Source organism: Carettochelys insculpta, chromosome 4 (genome assembly GCF_033958435.1).
Source record: "Carettochelys insculpta isolate YL-2023 chromosome 4, ASM3395843v1, whole genome shotgun sequence".
Classification (NCBI taxonomy): domain Eukaryota; kingdom Metazoa; phylum Chordata; order Testudines; family Carettochelyidae; genus Carettochelys; species Carettochelys insculpta.
In genome coordinates, this window is record NC_134140.1 from 25,576,615 (window position 1) to 25,592,060 (window position 15,446).

Consider the following 15,446-nt stretch of genomic DNA (forward strand, 5'->3'; position numbering starts at 1 on the left):
CAGTGTGGGACTACAACAGCAACGAAGGGTCCTGTGGCACCTTATAGACTAACAGAAAAGTTTTGAGCATGAGCTTTCATGAGCACAGACTCACTTCATCAGATGCTGGTCTTGGAAATCTGCAGGGCCAGGTATAAATAAGCCACAGCAAGGGTGGGGATAACAAGGTTAGCTCAGTCAGCAAGGGTAAGGCTTACTACCAGCAGTTGATCTGGAGGTGTGAACACCAAGGGAGGGGAAGCTGCTTCTGTATTTAGCCAGCCATTCACCGCCTTTGTTTAAGCCTGAGCTGAGGGCGTCGAATTTGCAGATGAATTGTAGCTCAGAAATTTCTCTTTGGAGTCTGGTCCTGAAATTTCTTTGCTGCAGGATAGCTACTTTTAAGTCTGCTACTGTGTGGCCTGGGAGATTGAAGTGCTCTCCTACGGGTTTTTGTATATTGCCATTTCTGATATCTGATTTGTGTGCGTTTATTCTTTTCTGTAGAGACTGTCCAGTTTGTCCAATGTATATAGCAGAGGGGCATTGCTGGCACATGATGGCATAAATTATATTGGTAGATGTGCAGCTGAATGAACCCACGATGGTGTGGCTGATCTGGTTAGGTCCTGTAATGGTGTTGCTGGTGTAGATATGTGGGCAGAGCTGGCAACAAGGTTTGTTGCATGGCTGGGTCCCTGAGTTAGAGTGACTGTGGTGTGGTGTATAGTTGCTGGTTAGGATTTGCTTCAGGTTGGCAGGTTGTCTGTGGGCAAGGACTGGTCTGCCTCCCAAGGCCTGTGAAAGTGGGGGATCATTGTCCAGGATGGGTTGTAAATCCCTGATGATGCGCTGTAGAGGTTTTAGCTGAGGACTGTAGGTGATGGCTAGTGGTGTTCTGTTGGTTTCTCTCTTGGGCTTGTCCTGTAGTAAAAGGCTTCGTGGCACATGTCTGGCTCTGTTGATCTGTTTTTTCACTTCCTCAGGTGGGTATTGCAGTTTCAAGAACGCTTGGTAGAGATCCTGTAGGTGTTTGTCTCTGTTGGAGAGGTTGGAGCAAATGCGGTTATATCTTAGTGCTTGGCTGTAGACAATGGATCGTGTGGTGTGTCTGGGATGGAAGCTGGAGGCATGAAGGTAGGCGTAGCGGTCAGTGGGTTTACGGTACAGGGTGGTATTGATGTGGCCATCATGTATTAGCACTGTGGTGTCCAGGAAGTGGATCTCCTGTGTGGACTGTTCCAGCCTGAGGTTGATGTTGGGGTGAAAGTTGTTGAAGTCACGGTGGAATTCCTCCAGAGTCTCCTTCCCATGGGTCCAGATGATGAAGATGTCATCAATGTAGCATAAGTAGAGACGGGGTGTTAGTGGACGAGAGCTAAGGAAGTGCTGTTCCAGGTCAGCCATGAAAATATTGGCATATTGAGGGGCCATGCGGGTACCCACAGCTGTGCCACTGATTTGAAGGTATATATCATCGCCAAATCTGAAATAGTTGTGTGTGAGGATAAAGTTACAGAGCTCAGCCATCAAATGTGCTGTAGCATCACCAGGGATACTGTTCCGGACAGCATTTATTCCATCTTTGTGTGGGATGTTGATATAGAGAGCCTCTACATCCATGGTGGCTAGGACAGTGTTTTCTGGTAGGTCATCAATGTCTTGCAGTTTTCTCAGGAAGTCAGTGGTGTGTCGGAGATAGCTGGGAGTGCTGGTGGCATAGGGTCTGAGGAGAGAGTCCACATAACCAGACAGTCCTTCAGTGAGAGTGCCAATACCCGAGATGATGGGATGTCCAGGATTTCCAGGTTTGTGGATCTTGGGTAGTAGGTAGAATAGCCCCGGACGGGGCTCTAGAGGTGTGTTGGTATAGATCTGTTCTTGTGCTGGTGTAGGGAGCGTCCTGAGCAGATGGTGTAGTTTCTTAGTGTATTCCTCGGAGGGATCTGAGGAAAGTAGCCTGTAAAATTTGGTATTGGAGAGTTGTCTGGAAGCCTCCTTCTGGTAGTCAGACCTGTTCATGATGACAGTAGCTCCTCCTTTATCTGCCTCTTTGATTATAATGTCAGGGTTGTTTCTGAGGCTGTGTGGGACCAGTGACCCAAACCTGGAGTCACTGGAGGCACAGGTTCTGGAGATATGAACCTCGGAAAAAACTCTGCCCTTCTAGAAAAGTTTCTAGTTTTCTTTTTTCAAATGCTCAGAACTAGGGAACAAAACATTATTATGGTGTGGGTCAAAATGGTCTCAATCTGTTATGTTTTACTTACGGGTACATTTTTACATGAGCATGCACCTGTACAGAAACACAGATAACGGTCCCCACCATTTTATATGCTTAAACGTAGCTCTTGTAATGTGGTTACTCCGATGGTTTTAAAATTCTCCTTTTGGGGGCTGGGATCTGGAGTAAATGGAGGTTTTTAATTCTTTGCTTTGGTTTACTTTTCAGTAACTACACGGTGGGCCTCTGGTTATGCAAGAGTAATTCTCTTAAGCAAAAAACCTAAATGCACAATACAAAAGATACAGTGAAGAGGGTTTTTTTAAAGGAACTGGCAGCATGGGCAGTGGATATCATAGGCTGGGGTAGGCTGGACCCGCCCAAACAGTCAAGCATGATCCTGCCTCCCACAACCCACTCCTGCCACTTCCTGCTCAGTGCAGTGGTGGCTTTAGTCTCACTGTGGGATAGCCCTAAGTTGTGCCACACTTCCTATTCTCCTAGTGCTCCCGGGCTGGACAGCCTGTAGCCAGGCTGCCTACCCTCACGACTCTCTGGAAAGGGCAAGCTGCAGCCGCGCTGTCCATTCTCCTGACACTCCAGAGCTGGGACCACGTCATGCACTCTCCTAATGCTCGATGGCTCAGGAGGCTGGGACCTCATCGTTCACCTTGCTGGTTCTCTGGGGCTTGGGAGGCTGGTGCCGCGTTGCCCTCTTGGCACTGGAGGGGAGTTTGAGGTGCTTTGCGGCTGGGAGCACTAGCCTGGTGCAGGGGCCAGTGGCTATGGTGGGGGGTGGGTGCTCTGAGCTCCAGCTGTGAAGTGTGGAAGGGGAGGGGCCTCAAACTGGAGGGAAAAGGTTGGGGTCAGCTGTTCATGCACCCGCTCTGACTAGCAGATCTAACTTGAATTTGAATGTCTCTAACCAACCTGAGGTAATTGTTTTTGCCATTCGTAGGCAAAAGGGCCTTCCCTTCCCCAGAGCTGATATACCTGCGTGCTGCCACTTCCTTACAGCTGGCAAGTCTGGATTCGGATCCTAATCCTGAGATACTCAGTAAGGCCCCAGGTCAGTAAAGCACACAAGCATGAGCTTAAAGTGATCCAAGCTGATATTACACATTCTTTTCCAAATGGGGGAAATAGAAACAAAACTATGATAATTTATCCTGGTCTTCAAACGCAGGGGGATTCAGATGAAATGAGATGTTGGTCTGAACCCAAACCACTGCTGAGTGTAAGTTTTGCAAAACAATATTTAGCCTCAATTTCTGCATCCTTAACACATTTCCAACTGCACTAAAGCACAAGTTGCTTAGAGGTATCACACATGCACACCAGAACATCTTTGTTTAGAGACACTTCATTGAAATTTGCTGTATGTATTTTTACAATGGTCTTTAAAACTTACCCATATAGGGCTTAGTGCCAGCCATGGAGGAAGCCTTTTCTGATCCTTTCACTACAGTTGCTATGTTAAAGTCAGTGATGTGAACATGCCCTGAAATTAAATGAAACAAAGCATAAATAGAACTTAAGACAGCACATGCACATGAGTCCTCCAAGTTTCATTAATATTTAGATGCTAATGCAAATAAATGAAAAGGGAGGTTTGGTAAGTGGTTTGCCCCAGTAGCTGGAAAATAATGTACTGCCACTTCTGATACCAACAGCCCTTGTGCAACTCTTTAGGTAACAGAGGGCCCAGCTCTCTTGTTTGTGGAAGGGTTCCCAGTGCTGAACTTTAGTTAGTGGTATCCTTGTTCCTGCTTCTACCATGGAAAGTACCGACAATAATTTTTCAGGAGCAATAGCCTTCTGCAGGAATAGTCCTAGGTTTTGTGGGACCCTACGTGGAGATATATGGGTCCCTCTCCTGCCTGTGACCAGTCTCCTTCCCAACACTTTCATGTATTTGTGATGCCTGTTTACCTTCAGATCCTTCTGAGGGTCTCATATCCCCTTCCTCTTGACTTTTTTCTCAGTTTTCCCAGGCAGAGAGGAAGAAAGTAGCTACACAAGAAAATTCTATTTGTTTCTGATTCAGTAACAATAAAATAAGACTTAAGACTGGCAGGAGTGTGTGTGAGGCCAGCAGACAGGCACCAAACAACCAGTTATTTGACTGCAGTGTGTAGGACAAATGTATGTAGCGAAGGTAGGCAGGTGTTGTTATACCGTCAACTCACTGTTCTGATTTGAACATAACAAGTTGAGGTGGATGGCCCAAGCCTGCTACCACTAAGTTTTTCAGTAGGACTGACTGATACAGTCTATGTCTGACTCACTCACATTCATCTGGCTGTTGTCTTGGTTCCTACTTTGTGTGCCCAGCAGACTTTATGAACATGTCTCTGGACTATTGGAGTCATGCAGCAGTGGCTGGGGCAGACAAAATGGAAGAACAAGTCAGAAGGCACAGCCAACGTGTAGCTGTGGGAACAGGGGAGGTGGGAGTGCTGGGGTGACACAGGGAATATTAGCTCTATGGTGGACTTCTGATGCTAAAATCATGGGACAGTGAATGAAAATAACACCACAAGGCTGGACTGATGCACATAACATGGGGTCGTACACTCCTGGGAGCTCTATGTGGTTGCATAGGTCACACAGGCTTAGGCCAAGTCTACACAACAGACATACATCAGTGTAACTATGTCACACAGGGGTGTGAAAAATCCCCCTTCCCTCCCGCCGCACCACTGCCAAGCAACATAAGTTATACTGACCTAACCCCACAGGTAGACAGCACTATGCTGACAGAAGAATTCCCACTAACATAGCTCCCATCTCTCATGGAGGTGAAATCATTTTGCCAATAGGAGGAGCTCTCCCATCAGCACAGGAGCATCTTCACCAAAGCACTGCAGTTGCACTGACACAGCCTTGCCTTTGTAGACATGTATGTGAAGACAAGTGCACAAGCTGTCCCTGACTACTTTTTCTTATGTTCCATTAACTTTTTGAAGCAAAAGTGGCATAAGCATTACTCAGTTTAGGATTGCACCTCTCTGTGCCACAAGAACAATGGAGGTGTAAAGAGACCTACCCCAATTAACCCTTCACAGCTATCCATTTGGATCTAAATTTTAGAAAAGTGTTGAAAATAATTCACGTCACTGTACAATAGCCTGTTACCTGAATTACTGCCACCTTCATTACTGTATAGCAACATTAGAAATCTAGTAATATCTACTTAATTGAATAGAATAAAACACAAATGAATTATGTTAGGACTCAGTTTTAAGCTTTGTATTAATCTTCTTTTTCAGCACACAATTAAAGTTCATAAGCAACAGAAACCACATCAGTATCCAGACACAGAGCAGCACCAGATGTGTGAGATGCTGAGGCATTCTCGTGTGTTCAGCAAAGAGCCTGTGATGATCTAGCCTGAGGGTCCAGTGACTATTTCAAAGCATGATACTTTATCCACTATCAAAGTTGGAAATTACAGTTGACATTTTCAAAACTTCATTTAAATTAATTAGAATTAAGCATTGAAATACCCAAGTCACTTGCATAATCTCAACCTGTGCAGTTTTCCACTGCTATTTAGCATTTTTTTCTCCATTATGGAAGAACAGGAGAGCCCAACAAGCATGGGAGGTCAGGTGTTCAGATGCATTGAATGATGAGCATGGTATAAAAACAGCTAAAAATATTATTGATTTGCATTCCTGTAGTGCCTTGCATCCCACATTATGGATCAGGGTCCCATTGTGCTAGGTATTGTACCAACAGAAAACCAATGGTCCCTGTCCCAAAGAGGTGATATAAGATTACATAAAAATAAAAGCTGAGGATGCAAAAACAAGCATTGAAAAGTTAGGAAAATGCCAGAATTAAGGGTCTCTGTGTGCCTTTAATTTGACCTACTTGTGTATGGATTTGTTACCATCTTTAATTACAGGATCACAGGCTGTTTTTTCAATAGAACCCTTTTCTCTTTCTTTGCACAGGATGGACTATGATCTGGGGCTGAATTGGAGCTGTACAGTGAAGGAAGCTGTCACTTGTGGGAAGTCTGCCTTTGTGCCAGAAGTTGAAAGGTGTGTATTGAATGATCTGCTCTGAGTTCTGGTACCTAGCACCACACTTGTGCAGCTTCTTTCTGCCAGTTAAAGACTATGGGTGTGCTGCACTAAAAAAATAATTCTGATTCATACAACCATCTTGTCCATTTTGTGTGCTTAATGGCAATAGATACAAACACTTGAAAATGCACAATAGAATGAAAAATGGCAAGGATTGCTGCAAGAATAATATCCTCATTATTTCTTTGTCAGATAAATTATAAAGCTCTGTAACTCAAACGACAGCACCACCAGTGACTGTTCCTGTTAGATTACCAGCTTGAAAACCTGTCACTGAATATCTATCAAATAATACCCACCTGCGCTGAGGCAAGTATTTGATTTACAATTAAAATTGTTACTCTCAGTCTTCATGGTTTTCCCTCTTCCTTTTATTATATTTATTTTTTCATTTTCACAAAGCTAAAACACCGCCCACATGCTGTCCCAGGTTTCTATGCATTTGTGGATATCATGTAGCAGACAGGTCTTTTCGTAAATTAAGGAGAAAAACCAGGAAGATGTGTTTTTCCTATTTCTTTAACATCTCGTCACTGATACAAAAGCTGTAACACTGTCCACACAGATAGTGCCACTCAGCAGGGGATCTCAAGTGCTTACAAACAGCAAGAACTAGTGTTGCCTGACTCTTGTGTGGAAGCCTGGCATAAGCACTTGGGTTAGTCTGAGTCCCTGAACTCCTGTCCTTTTTTGCCTTTTAAGAGGTGCTACTTGCTCAGAGGGAGTAGGAAGCAGCTGAGGCCATGGTTCTGCATTCTTCTTCACTGACTTGCACAGCTGCTGCTGAGGAGAGAGGTCTGCATCATCCCAAAGGATGCAGCAGCACACACATACTCTCTCTCTCTCTCTCTGGGTTCCTCAGCTATTTCCCATGGGGATGTTGCAGGTCTTCTCAAGGTGATGCATCAATGGCATGATATGGCCCTACGGGGTTAAGCTTCGCATTAACCCTTGGAGGTGCAGAAATGTCATCTTGCCTGTTAGGGGAAACAGCCAAGAGATCTGCTATCAGAAAGAGGATAATAGCACAGAGCCTTACTGAGTTGGTGGAGATTCCAAAGTAACCTGTTTAAGAGAGCAGATTATACCAAAAAGCTTCAGGGTGTTTGGGGAGCAGTAAATTTCTAAGGTGTTCGGGGCAGCACTGCTGAATCCAGGCATCAACAGAAGGAAAGGGGGATGGGAAAATGTTGTTCTAAGGTACACAGCAGCACCAAGAGGCACCCTAGGCCCAGAAGCAAGGTGGGAAGGGGTCCTGTCTTTCCGCCCCAGAAGGGGAGAGGCCAAGAGTGGAAGGGTCAGAGCTTGGGGAGGCAGTCCTGGCCCACCCCTGCCCCATGCTCCCTCTCAGATGCCCATGGAGCAGCATACCACATTCTGTGCCATTTCAGTTGCTACTCTTGCGGCCCTCCCCCATCAGTGGGCCTGAAGATATACTATTACTAAGACATAATTCCAAAGATGATTCACTGGATGGCCTTAAAGTATAGGAAATTATATGTCAGGAGGTCATCCAGTTACTTTCATATTGAGCCTAATAACTTTTATCTAAGCAAAGTGTGTTTTCCACAAAGATATGCTGTCTGGATCTGAAGAGTTCAAGAGATGAAAAATTCTTGTTAGTCTCCTTCATTAATCAAGCAGTCTGCTCCAGTCTGATACACTATGTATCTTTGCTGCAGCAGTCACACATAAAAAAAGCAATGAAGGAAATTGTTGAAGTTTTTTTTTTTTTTTTAGTTTTCATATTGGTTCTAAAAGTTAAGGATGGGGTGACCCTCTTTCGGTCTAGCTTCATAACTTGGGTCTATAAATGCCTTCTAGATGACGTCTTGAACAAAAGATAAGGGAATGTTCAGTGTAATATATTGCCAAACATACTCTCCATGAACCAATTACAGACCTTATGCACAATTTAACAATATAACCATATTGCTTGTACCCAGACAGTGAGAGGTACAAAATTGCTCACTGGAAGACATATCCAAGGTACAGAAGTAGATCTGAGAGTTAGGAGCAAAGAAAGGATATTTTGATCTATGTGAATGCAGGAGATCATGAAGTGATAAAGATGTGGACCAAAAGAATGACCACACTGGGTCAGACCAAAGGTCCAGCTAGTCCAATATACTCTCCTCCAAAAGTGGCCAATGCCAGTTGTCCCAGGGGAAATGAACAGAATGGGTAAATGTCAAGTCATTCATCCCTTGTCAACTATTCCCAGCTTCAGGACAAAAATAATAAAAAAGGGGACAGGATCATTATGATGGCCTAAGTGACTACTAGCGAGGGGAAGTCATGGACTATCCCAGAAATATGGAGATTTCATTAATTCCAAGGCCAGAAGGTACCACTGTTACAATATAGTATAACCTCCCGTCTCACATAAGTCACAGAATGTCCCCAAATAATTAACAGATGTTTGAAAGACATCCAATCTTGAGTTAAAACTTTGCAATGGTGGGGAATCCACCACAACCATTGATAAGTTGTTTCAGTGGCTAATTACTGTTAACAATGTATGTCTTTTTAGCAGCCTGAATTTGTCTAGCTTGACTTCCAGCCATTGGGGATTGTGCTATACCTTTCTTTTCTAGAATGAAGAGACCATTAATAAATATTTGTCCCCCATATAGGTGCTTATAGACTAATCAAGTCACTCCTTAATTGTCTCTTTATGAAACTAAATAGACTGAGTTCTTTAAGTATCTCACTAGAAGGTATGTTTTCTAATCCTTTAACCATTCTTGTGGCTCTTCTCTGAGCCCTCTCCAATTTGTCAGCCTTCATCTTGGATTATGGACTTCAGAACTGGAGATTATATTACAGCAGTGGTCACACCATCACCAGAGACAAAGGTAACAGAACTTCTCTGCTCATACTCAAGATTCCACTGTCTATGCATCACAATATTGCTTAAGGTGTTTTGGCCACAGTGTAGCAATGAGGCTGAAGTTCAGGTGATTATTCACCACACGCCCCAAATTTATTCCCTGAGTTCTTTGCTTCCTCCCTTACTTTAAGTATAGCTACAGTCTTTATTCCTAGATGTACAGATTTACATTTAGCCATGTTAAGAATGAGCCCAGCTTACCAAGTGATCCAGATCACTCCTTATCTGTGACCTGATCCCTTCATAGTTTACCTCTTTTCCCATTTGTAGGCCATATGCGGATTTTATCAGTGATCTATTTATGTGTTTTTCCATGTCATTGATAAAAATATGAAATAGCACAGGGCCGAGAAACTATCCCTGCAGCACTAGAAACACACCTGCTTGGTGATGAAGAGTCCCTATTTAGTGTCACATTTTGAGACCTCTCAGTAAGCTATCATTTAATCCATTTAAGGTATACCATATTAATTTTATGACATTATGGTTTTTAATTAAAACGTTATGCAGTTTTAAGTCAAATGGCTTCCAAAATCTAAGGATATTGCATAAACACTAGTTTTATCACGCATACTTGTATATTCATTAAAAAAATATAAAATTAGTCCGACAAGAGCTGTTCTTCTTAAAACCATGTTGATTTGGCATTACATCACCATCCTTTACTGAGTCCTGCCTCAGCTGCTCCATTATTTTTTCCCAGTTTGATGTCACTACTGGGGTGTTATAAGATCTAAGACCGATACAAAGTTATGATTACTGTCTGCTGCCTTATTTTCAAGTATCATAGAATCATAGAATACTAGGACTGGAAGCGACCTTGAGAGGCCATCGAGTCCAGCCCCCTGCCCTAATGGCAGGACCAAGTACTGTCTAAACCATCCCTGACAGACATCTGTCTAACCTGTTCTTAAATATCTCCAGCGATGGAGATTCCACAGCCTCCCTTGGCAATTTAGTCCACTGTTTGACCACCCTGACAGTTAGGAACTTTTTCCTAATGTCCAACCTAAACTTCCCTTGCTGCAGTTTAAGTCCATTGCCTCTTGTTCTATCCTCAGAGGCCAAGAAGAACAAGATTTCTCCCTCCTCCTTATGACACCCTTTTAGATACCTGAAAACCGCTATCATGTTGCCCCTCAATCTTCTCTTTTCCAAACTAAACAAGCCCAATTCTTTCAGCCTTTCTTTATAGGTCACATTCTCTAGATCTTTAATCATTCTTGTTGCTCTTTTCTGGACCTTCTCTAATTTCTCCACATACTTCTTGAACTGCGGTGCCCAGAACTGGACACACTACTCCAGCTGAGCCCTAACCAGTGCAGAGTAGAGTGGAAAAATGACTTCTTGTGTCTCATTCACAACACACCTGTTAATGCATCCCAGAATCATGTTTCCTTTTTTTGCAACAGCATCACACTGTTGACTCATATTTAGCTTGTGGTCCACTATAACCCCTAGATCCCTTTCTCCTGTGGTCATTCCTAGACAGTCTCTCCCCATTCTGTATGTGTGAAACTGATTGTTCCTTCCCAAGTGGAGCACTTTGCATTTGTCCTTATTAAACTTCATCCTGTTTACCTCAGACCATTTCTCCAATTTATCCAGATCATTTTGAATTATGACCCTACCCTCCAAAGCAGTTGCAACCCCTCCTAGCCTGGTATCATTTGCAAACATAATAAGCATACTTTCTATGTCAATATCTAAATCGTTGATGAAGATACTGAACAGAACTGGTCCTAAAACAGACCCCTGCAGAACCCCACTTGTTATACTTTTTCAGTAAGATTGAGAACCATAAAAAACTAGTCTCTGAGTATGGTTATCCAGCCAGTTATGCACCCACCTTATAGTAGACTCATCTAAACTGTATTTGCCTAGTTTTTTGATAAGAATGTCATGCAAGGCTGTATCAAATGTTTTACTAAAGTCCAGGTATATCCCTATCCACAAGGCTCGTTATCCTATCAAAGAAAGCTATCAGATTGGTTTGACATGATTTGTTCTTTACAAATCCATGCTGGCTGTTCCCTGTCACTTTACCACCTTCCAAGAGCTTGCAGATGATTTCTTTGATTACCTGCTCCATTATCTTTCCTGGCACAGAAGTTAAGCTGACTGGCCTGTAGTTTCCTGGGTTATTCTTATTGCCCCTTTTATAGATGAGCACTATATTTGCCCTTTTCTGGTCTTCTGGAATCTCTCATGTCTCCCATGATTTTCTAAAGATGACAGATAAAGGTTCAGATACCTCCTCTATCAGCTCCTTGAGTATTCTAGGATGCATTTCATCAGGCCCTGGTGACTTGCAGACCTCTAATTTTTCTAAGTGATTTTTAACTTGTTCTTTTTTTATTTCAACTTCTAACCCTACCCCTCTCCCAGTAGCATTCACTATGTTAAGGCATTCCTTCGTCAGACTTCTCAGTGAAGACCGAACAAAGAAGTCATTAAGCATCTCTGCCATTTCCAAGCTCCCTGTTACTGTTTCTCCCTCCTTACTGAGCAAGGGCCCTACCCTGTCCCTGGTCTTCCTCTTGTTTCTAATGTATTTATAAAAAGCCTTCGTTTCCCTTTATGCCTGTAGCTAGTTTGGGCTCATTTTGTGCCTCAGCCTTTCTAATCTTGCTCCTGCACTCTTGTGTTGTTTGCCTATATTCATCTGTTGTAATTTGTCCTTGTTTCCATTTTTTATACAATTCCTTTTTTATTTTGAGATCATGCAAGATCTCCTGGTTAAGCCAAGGTGGACTTTTGCCATATTTTCTATCTTTCCTATGCAGCGGGATAGCTTGCTTTTGGGCCCTTAATAATCTCCCTTTGAAAAACTGCCAACTCTCCTCAGCTGTTTTTCCCCTCAGTTTTGCTTCCCATGGGACCTTACCTACCAGCTCTCTGAGTTTACCAAAATCTGCCCTCCCGAAATCCATTATCTCTATTTTTCTGTTTTCCCTTCTACCCTTCCTTAGAATTGTGAACTCTATAATTTCATGATCACTTTCACCCAAGCTGCCTTCCACTTTCAAGTTCTCTACTAATTCCTCCCTATTTGTTAAAATCAAATCTAGAACAGCTTCCCCCGGTAGCTTTTTCAACCTTTTGGAATAAAAAAATTGTCTCCAATGCACTCCAAGAACATACTGGATAGTCTGTACCCTGCTGTATTAGTTTCCCAACATATATCTGGATAGTTGAAGTCCCCCATCACCACCAAATCCAGGGCCCTGCATGACTTTGTTAGTTGTTTAAAAAAAGCCTCATCTACCTCTTCCACCAGCCTGTAGTAGACTCCTAGCAGGACATAACCCTTGTTTTTTAACTCTTCTAGTCTAACCCAGAGACTCTCAACATGTTCATCTCCTACATCCATCTCCACCTCAGTCCAAGTGTGTACATTTTTAATATATAAGGCAATACCTCCCCGCTTTCTTCCCTGTCTATCCTTCCTAAGCAGGCTGTACCCTTCAATAGCAACATAAAAATCATATGTATTATCCCACCAAGTTTCAGTGATGCCAACAATGTCATAGTTGTATTTATTTATTAGCACTTCTAGTTCTTCTTGCTTATTACCCATACTTTTTGCATTTGTATATAGGCATCTAAGATATTGATTTGATCTTGCCTCTGTTTTGCCCTGACCCTCTTTTTACTCTGGCATTGTCGCCCATGCTCCCTCCCATTTCTGACCCACCTCCCCAGGTTTTTATGTTCTCCACTTACCTGTGGGCTTGGCTCCCCTGCCCCCGTTGAACCTAGTTTAAAGCCCTCCTCACTAGGTTAGCCAGTCTGTGTCCAAATACGGTCTTTCCCCTCCTCGAAAGGTGAACGCCATCTCTGACTAGCAGTCCTTCCTGGAATAGCATCCCGTGGTCGAGGAAGCCAAAGCTTTCCTGGCGACACCATCTTTGAAACCAGGCATTCTCCTCTAGGATGCACCTGTCTCTGCCTGGGCCCCTACCCCGACAGGCAGAATTGAGGAGAATACTACCTGTGCCCCAAACTCCCTCACCTGTGCCCTCAGAGCCCTGAAGTCACTCTTGACCTGCTCAGTGTATATTATCAAGGTGCCCCCAAGTGGCTGAGTATGGGGATTAGTTCCACCCAGTCTGATGCTACCCTACATTTGTCACTTGTGTTGCGGGCGCTGGTGCTTTCTGGGAGTCTCCGTTTGTGGTTTGGCCCTCTTCCGGAGGTAATAAAGTCTCACCAAACCAGCTGCCCTGGCACCATTCCAGGTAATTTTGCTGTTCAAGACTATGCCAATTTCCTTGTGGCAGATAAAGGACCCTAAGTCCATCCACTACTTCAGACTCCACCCCAGGGACCCTATAACCACAGCCAAGGTCTCTACCATTTCCCTGGTCCTCCTCCTGCTCAGCCAGCTTTCTTTTCTACCACGCTTCTGAGTAAATCCCTTCACAGTTCTTCTGCTCCTCTCCCTTCCACCCCCACCCCAGCTTTCCCCTTTCTCTCATGAGGCGAGAGAATGACTGCAGACTTTCACACTACAGCCCCCTTCTGTTCTCACTTCCTGGAGCTCCACAAGTTCAGCATGCCCCAGCCTAGGTGGGCTTCATCATCGGTGAGCGTTTGTCAATCCCTAGTCTCCCATCAGGTGTTTCCTAGCAATTTATTTAGGTCTTTCCAAGACACTCTAATCCCATCTGAACACCCTCATCAAAGTTTGGAAGGACAATAATTATCTGAGTATTTCTGCGTATTCTTTTTAAATATTGGCACATTAACTTTCTTTAAGTTTTCTAGAACATCTCCCGAGTTTCAATACTTACTGAAAATCACCATTAAAGATGCAGTGAGTGCCTCAGACAACTCTTTTAACTCTCTTGTAAGCATGTTATCTGCTTACAAGATTTAAAAATATCTAATTTCGTTGGCTGCTGTTTAACATCCTCCAGGAATACTAGTGGAATGGAAAGAGTGTTTTCATCATATGAGACTGTGTTATCTTTTCCCTCCACCCCCCACCAAATACAAAAGTATTTACGAACATGTCTGCTTTTTCTGCATTATTATTGATAATTATACCATTACTACCTCGTAATTGACCAATACATTTGTCAGGCTATTTTCTATTCCTAATATATTTTAAAGACTCCTTAATGTCCTTAGCACTGCTATCCATAGACTTCTCCTTGTATCCCTTTACTTTCCTGACCAATTTTCCACAATCCCTAGATGCGTTATTTATATTCATTATTATCATCTCCTCTTTATTGCCATTTGGCATATTTATTTGTACAGCAGCCTTCACTTCCCCTCTAAAACAGGTCAGTTTGTAAACCAATGTGCTTTCTTCCTCAACTGTGGCTTCCAGGCATCCCAAGAAGTGTTCTTAAACAGTTCCATTTATCATTCACATTCTTCTGATGAAATTCTTCATCCTGGCTGACGTGGCTTGTAATTGTTTTTAGCTCTGTGAAATTGGTCCATTCAGCCATATCAATAAAGAAACTCAGACAAGAAAGAAATGTGAGTAAAAATTTTAAATGTTGAATTATTTTACCAAAAAAAAAGTTGCCAGCTATTGTAATCAATATGACAAAAATAAAAATATGAATGTCCCTGGCACAATACATAACTTTAAGACGCTTTAAGTTTATACCTCAAAAAATGGAATATGGACTGCAGAATCAGTCTGGATTCTTCATTTTTTCCATATGAACATGTAATGTAATCAGCAAAATCTTCAGCAACAGCTGGCACCTGCCTAACAGCCACATTCATTAACCAGAACCTTAATATATCAGTACTGCCAGCTCCCACTTTCAAAAATAATTGGCTGGTTTACAAATCATGACATTTTAAATATTTTCTGTATATTTAGTCTGTGTCCAGATCATGTTTTCAATTGGGTTGTCAGGCATCTCGTTTTTGACCAAAAAGGGATCCTGAAGGTTCTGGTCAGCACTGCTGACTGGGCCGTTGATAGTTTGGCCCCTGGCAGGATGGGGTTTGGGAGCTTGTTCAGCGTATGGGCTCTGGGCAGCACAACCTTGGTCGCCTCCCAGGAAATGGTGGCATGTCTCTGTGGCTTCTAAGTGCAGAGGTGGCTAGAGAAGCTCCATGCACTGTTCCCGAGCACTGGCTACCACCATTTTGTAATTCTGAGCCATTGGGAGCTGGTGCCTGGGGCTTTGTGCCCTCCTTCCAGCTCCATCCCTGCAGCCCATTGGCTGTGGTTTTCGGTCAATGGGAGCTGCAGAGTTGGTGCTCAGGGGAAGCACAT

General features: G+C 43.3%; 1 protein-coding gene across 2 annotated transcripts in view; it reads right to left on the reverse strand.

Annotated features, from left to right (window-relative positions):
• STK32B (serine/threonine kinase 32B) overlaps window positions 1-15,446 on the reverse strand; it is a 271,486-nt gene that overhangs the window by 82,020 nt on the left and 174,020 nt on the right. For both annotated transcript variants that reach the window (XM_074991720.1, XM_074991721.1), the window contains exon 6: window positions 3,615-3,704. In XM_074991720.1, coding sequence (XP_074847821.1) covers window positions 3,615-3,704 — 90 coding nt within the window. The remainder of the gene's footprint in view (window positions 1-3,614; window positions 3,705-15,446) is intronic.